The sequence below is a fragment of the Sphaerodactylus townsendi genome, linkage group LG10 (genome assembly GCF_021028975.2).
Source record: "Sphaerodactylus townsendi isolate TG3544 linkage group LG10, MPM_Stown_v2.3, whole genome shotgun sequence".
NCBI classification, from domain to species: Eukaryota; Metazoa; Chordata; class Lepidosauria; order Squamata; family Sphaerodactylidae; genus Sphaerodactylus; species Sphaerodactylus townsendi.
The window spans coordinates 31,317,944-31,323,943 of NC_059434.1; the positions used below are offsets into that span (position 1 = coordinate 31,317,944).

Here is a 6,000-nt window from a genome sequence, read left to right on the forward strand (position 1 = left end):
AGGATTCACTTCTAAATGAATTATACTCTGTGTAAAATGAAGTATGCACTAATTGTTTGCACTAACATTCCTCCCAGTAGTAACTGCTGATCAGGTTCAGCTCATGAATGCTTTACCACTCCTCAGCTATACACACAGCAGGAGCCCCACATTTCATATCTTTCTACTATGCTGTGTAAAAGGCTCTGTACATTTCTACTTTACACATAACTAAGAAAAAATTTCTCCTCCTTCACTCTTCCAACACACCCTTCTTTACAACAAACTCCAAAAGGTACACTAATTCCTACATTAGAAGCAAAGATAGTTCACAGCTGCAGAAAGATTTCCCCTTTGGGGACGGAACAGTTACTCAGATCTTTCACTCACAGAAAAATGATTGACTTGCCAATTAGTGTGTAACCATTTTTTATAGCACTTGCTGTTCCAAAAAACTTACCTTAACTTCCTATTAGTAGCACAAACAAATGCTTACCATAGTGGAATTAAAAATGAGTTTTTAAGCAATTAAGAGTGTTTAAGTCTTAACTTTGTATGATTTATATTACAAAATTAATTATAAGTAAGCAAGAGTAGGTGGAAAATACGAAGAAGAAAAATTAAGTGTAATTATAATTATACTTATAATTATTTCACTTAATTATTTGAAAAACATATTATACAATGCTGACGGCTGAAAATGCTTGCTTTGGAAGGAAAGTTATCCTGAATATTGCAACCTTGCAAAAACAAAGGCACATATACTTTTAAATGGAACAGCCCTCAAAAGTCTGTTTGACCCCCGAAAACTTGAACTATTAATTCATTTAGAACAACTGCACCTCAAGAAAGCTCACCTGTGTCATTTCACAACATGCTCTATCTCTCAGCAATCTAAAGTGATTTTGATAAGGGACAACAGTTCTAAAGGAAAAGCGACATTTAGTTCACATGTTAACAGACATCAGACAGTTGTAATACAATACTGCATAATTTCCCTATTAGAGAAACGACAAGTAAACAAGACATTTTGTACCAACAATCAAGGATTCATAGATATAATCACCACAGAAATGTAATTCTGGCAACCAGTAGGGGAACCTTTTGGTATACATGGAAACAACAGGTTGCTTCAAAGCTACATGCAATACACAGGATATAGAAAGTGCTTCTTTCACAATGACTCCAGACTACATCATGTGTGTTGAACTGGCTCAAATAATTCCTCATGAATGGAACTGAAAGAGTCACTATTTGAAACCAGTTCTCATCAGTGTGGGGCCTATCTCATATGCTTTCCAATATTTATGTAAAGGCCTCGGAAAAAATCATTTGTAGTTTCGAGGCTGGCTGTCATCAATATGCTGATGATATTCAGTTGTATATGCCCTTATCCAAATCTCCTGAAGATGTGATAGAGGTCCTAAGAGGCTGCCTGGCCACAGTGGTTAATTGGCTAAAAGTGAACAAATTGAAACTAAAGCCTGAAAAGACAGAGGTAATGCTGGTTACCCCCCCCGCCCCACCCCCCAATCCCCATGCCACTGTACCTGTTCCACACTGTACCTGTTCCACACTGTTCCACACACTATCTGCAGCAAAGGCTGACAAAGTCCTATCAACCTGGCCACAGGCACATGGGCAAGGGGGGAAAGAAGCCACAAGTGGCTGAAGTATCCCCTGCAGCTGCAACCTGCTTCACAGCCATATGTCACTTTGAGCCAACTGACAAAAGAGAGTGCAGGAGATGGTCGATGACTCCCATTTCACCGTCACCTGAGTGGAACAGGACAGACAGGGAGAAAGTATGTTCCACGAACCCATGGAGCTGGGACAAGTGTCCTCCCAAGCATTTGGAAGTGTCAGCAGAACTTAGTTCTGAGTTGATTCAGCCCTCTGAGATGCATATATATACAACTGAATATAATCAGCATATCGATGACAGCCAGCTTCGAAACTACAAATGATTTGTTCTAAGGCCTTTACGTAAATATTGGAAAGCCTGTGAGATAAGCCCCACGCTGATGAAAACTAGTTTCTAATAGTGACCCTTTGAGTTCCATTCATGAGGAATTATTTGAGCCAGTTTCCTCTCCTCCCACCTTCCTCAGCCCATGCAGGATCAGTTTCACGCACTTCTCCGCTGGCATTTCCGGGGGATCGGACTTTTGTAAATTTTAATATTTTGATCTATCGCTGCAGCGGTAGACCATTAAATGACCTTTTTATTGGAAAAAAAAGAGGCAGTGAACAACTTCCCGACCCGGAAGCAGAGGTTAGGCAAAATGGCGGCTAGTCTTGTGGGACGCAGCGAGGCACCTCCTTGTGTGTAAACGAGGAAATGCGGGGAGCCCCCACTGTGAAACACAGGGCCATGCCACAAACTGTAAGTGCACAAAGGGCCCTAATGAACCCACACTGAGATTAGCGAGGCAGGGGGTTGCCTACAATAAATCAAAAAAATTACATGGTACTTGAACTGCTGACCCCACGTTCTAAAGAGAAACTGATTGACTGATCAATTATAAATAATTCAACATAATCAGTTTGGAAATTTACGGAAATACAAAACAAAACGTGCTGTTAACAACCTATGCATAAAAGCCTGAATTAAAGTTTCAGGCAGCTGAAAAAAAATCCACAATGTTATCTCATTGTCAGTTCCTGTATAATTGGATAATCAACACCCAAAATGTTAAGATCTTGTTCCAGTCACTGTGCACAGACAATTTCATTCCATGCAAACACATTTAATTCACAGAACTCAAAAACATGTACCTTACATTATAAATCAACATTATACAAGAAATATTTAGCATGATGATAAAAAAATCCCTTCAGAAAATTGAGGAAAAGCAAGAAAATTTTCTAGTATTTTCCATATTTAAAGAAACCTTTGAAATTGCGTTTTGTAGTGACATCAGTGCTGTAGATGACCCTGAAACATTGCAAATGCATTATCACACAGAGAAGAACAGCTGCCAGCCACACAATCTGATTTAATTGTTGCTCTGTACACCTGCTTATTTTATAGATGTTTCTATTTTATGTGGAGACAGACATTTTGACCCTGGTTGGGATTCTTTTTCTCGCTTCTAATGTGTCAATGAGACAGGTGACAGACCAGGGAAGAAAGCGCTCCTCACTGTTTTTCCCATCAAACCTGAATTGTACCTCTCTGTGATGCACCAGAGGAGAAGGGGGAAAATATTCTTCCCCTGACCACAAAAGGCCACTTCTGATTCAAAGGATCAAAAGGTGAGCAGCTTTGCAGATTCAAAACACTGTTTGAACTAACAACAAATATACACCTTCCGTCAACTGCTACAATAACATACAATTTGACACCAGACATAGAAAGGTGTCATTAAGCCTAGGGGAAATTACACAGGAGAGTGGCATGGATGAAGAGAGAACGGGAGAGGGGAGAAAAAACTGTTTATATTGGCTCCGTGGGCCAAAGAATCGCTTTTCCCTGGTGTGAAATTCAGCCAATAATCACAGGAAGCAACAGAAAGCCATGTTATGTTTTATTATCTGCAAAGTGGCGCAAGGGAATCCCTTCCAGAGCTTGTGTAATTTGATCCAAGCTGACACTGTGGTTGTATATCTTTCTTCAGGGACTGACTGCCAGCCTCTTCTGACCCATGCGATGATTCTCCTGTTCCACCCCCAAAGCTCCTGTCCAATATTCAGGTTCCCCGTTAAATAATACAGAGTTCTCTAAGTTTCCTCTTGGTGCCAGTAGCCAACCTCAGACTTTACGAAATACAAGACATTTAACCTGATCACAGGAATGTTTAAGGGCTAGAGAGTACAATTCAAAGGTTAGAGCACTTTGTTAATTGTTGTTTTTTTAATCCAATCTTGCAATGTCAAACAACTTGTTTTCAGAATAAGAAAAGAGTTAACGGAGAGCCACAAGGAAAAGCACATCTCGCTGTGACATTCCTCTGAAGGTCCCAGCCATAGATTTAGGCGAAACATTAGGGTCAAAAACTACCAGAATACACAGCCCGGAAACCTTCACTACAGACAGGGAGGGGTTCAACAGGGCCATCTTAACAGCATTACAGACACACACACACACACCCCAAGTAGTGCACTGGGGTCCCTACCTCCACAATCACTCACAGGAATAAAAATGCAAAGTGAGTTGAAGTTATATTAACACGTACACTTTTATGTTAGGGTATGTAGTATGTGAGATACGTAAACATACATGCACGTGTGGTTGCAGAAGTGACTGTGATACTAAATCAAAGGCAAATGCCAGTGTCCCCTTGTTATCATAAAATTTAACATCTATATTGTTCATTATATTTAGTAAAACACCTGCCAAGTGTGCATTTTCCAATTACAAATATTTATAATTTAGTACAGTATTTATTTATTGACAGCAAGTCACAACATACATAGATTAACGTGCGACCCCTATGCTCATGACCCCTGCGTTAAGACGGTCACCCCCATCATCTATCATTTACTTTTCAGACTGATGCCCATAATCTCTCCCCCGCCCCCCCTTCCATTTATCCAGCCTCCTCTAGCCAGCAAGAACAAAAACTTAATCTGGACTCTCCCCACCCGGGGAGACCTCTCAGGTTGCCGGGGCAACGGTAGTCCCCCGCCCGCGAGCGCGGCGCAGCCCTGTGCGCTAGGGGGCGCCGGTGCGCTCTGGCCCCGCGGGCGCGGACTTACCCAGGCACTTGATCTGGAAGCCGGCGGGCGGCTTGAGGGAGCGGCGCGCCCAGCCCTCGCGCAGCGCCTCCAGGTGCTCCTCCTTGCCTTGGATCAGCAGCACCTGCTCGTCGATCCAGCCCAGGAAGAAGGTCTCGGCCACCGCCGCCGTCACCTTCTGGTTCCAGAAGTGCTGCATGTTCTCCTGCTTGAAGTCCGCGAAGATCTCGTAGCCGATATGGTGGCGCCCCAGCTCCGGCCGCGGCGGCCCCGGTTTGCGCTCATCGTCCTGCGGCGGCTCTGCTGGACCCTGGGCCGGCCGCGACCCGCTGCAGGGGCTCAGGACGATGGCCAGCGAGTGAGGCGCGATCTGCAGGAACTTCTCCATCCTGCGAGGCATCTCGGCGGCCGACCTGGCTGAAGGGGAGGCGAAGGCTGCGCAGCCCGGCCATGCGCACCGGCCACAGCCTCCGAGGCGCAGCGAGGCTGCCCGGCGGACTCTGCTTGGGCCGCCCGCCCCCGCAGATTGAGCGCCTTTCCGCCTTCTGCTGGCTGCACGTGGGGGTGCGCCCGGCCTGGCTCGCAGGAGGCTCTCCGGGACAGCTCCGCCCGCCGGTCCCGCCCTCCTTGAGCTCTCGATCTGCTACCCAGCCCCGGTTGCTCCAAACTTCAGCGCCCGCCCTGCTTGGTCTGGACACCGCATAGGGGTCCCACGCTAATCTGCGGCCCGCGTGGCTTTGCAAGGTCGCCCCTGCTTGTGCTGTGCGCGCGTGGGGTGATAAAACCCCCACACAAAGGAGCAAGCCAAAGCGCCGAGCATCTTCTTGTGCCCAGAAATGCTGTGTTGAAACTTTAAAAATTGCTTCCTGGGTTTTCAGTTTTTGAAAGACACGGGATACCTGCTGGGAAGGGAAAGGGGCGGAATTTGGCTGCAGATGTTTCGTTTTAAAATGCCTTTTTAGGCTTCGAAGGGGCGTTTTTAAAAATTATTAGATATATTTATATATTATATATATTACATTTATATAAATATAAATGTATCAATCTCCCAAAGGGACTGGAGGTAGCTTACATGTAAAACAGATAAAAAATAATACAATATACAATGATATAAAAATCGTATAAAAATATGAACTTAAGGCTCATTAAAAATCGACTAAACTAGTACACTAAAAATGCTTTGAAGCATGAGATTAACTTGTCTGCTAAAATCAATGGCTCTTTAAAACTTCCGTTTTTAAAAATCATTTACATTTCCTTTCTGTCATTTCTGAATTTCATGGGTTAGTATGGGTATAAAAAATTTTATTTCTAACAAAACACATAAAGCTGCAGAAAGTT

The 6,000-nt window shown here is 44.0% G+C and overlaps 1 protein-coding gene across 1 annotated transcript in view; it reads right to left on the bottom strand.

The window, feature by feature from the left end:
* Positions 1–5,074, bottom strand: part of STOX2 (storkhead box 2) — a 136,659-nt gene extending 131,585 nt beyond the window's left edge. Inside the window, exon 1 of the mRNA XM_048509232.1 lies at positions 4,681–5,074. Coding sequence (XP_048365189.1) covers positions 4,681–5,059 — 379 coding nt within the window. The 5' untranslated portion in view covers positions 5,060–5,074. The remainder of the gene's footprint in view (positions 1–4,680) is intronic.
* Positions 5,075–6,000: the final 926 nt, after the last annotated feature.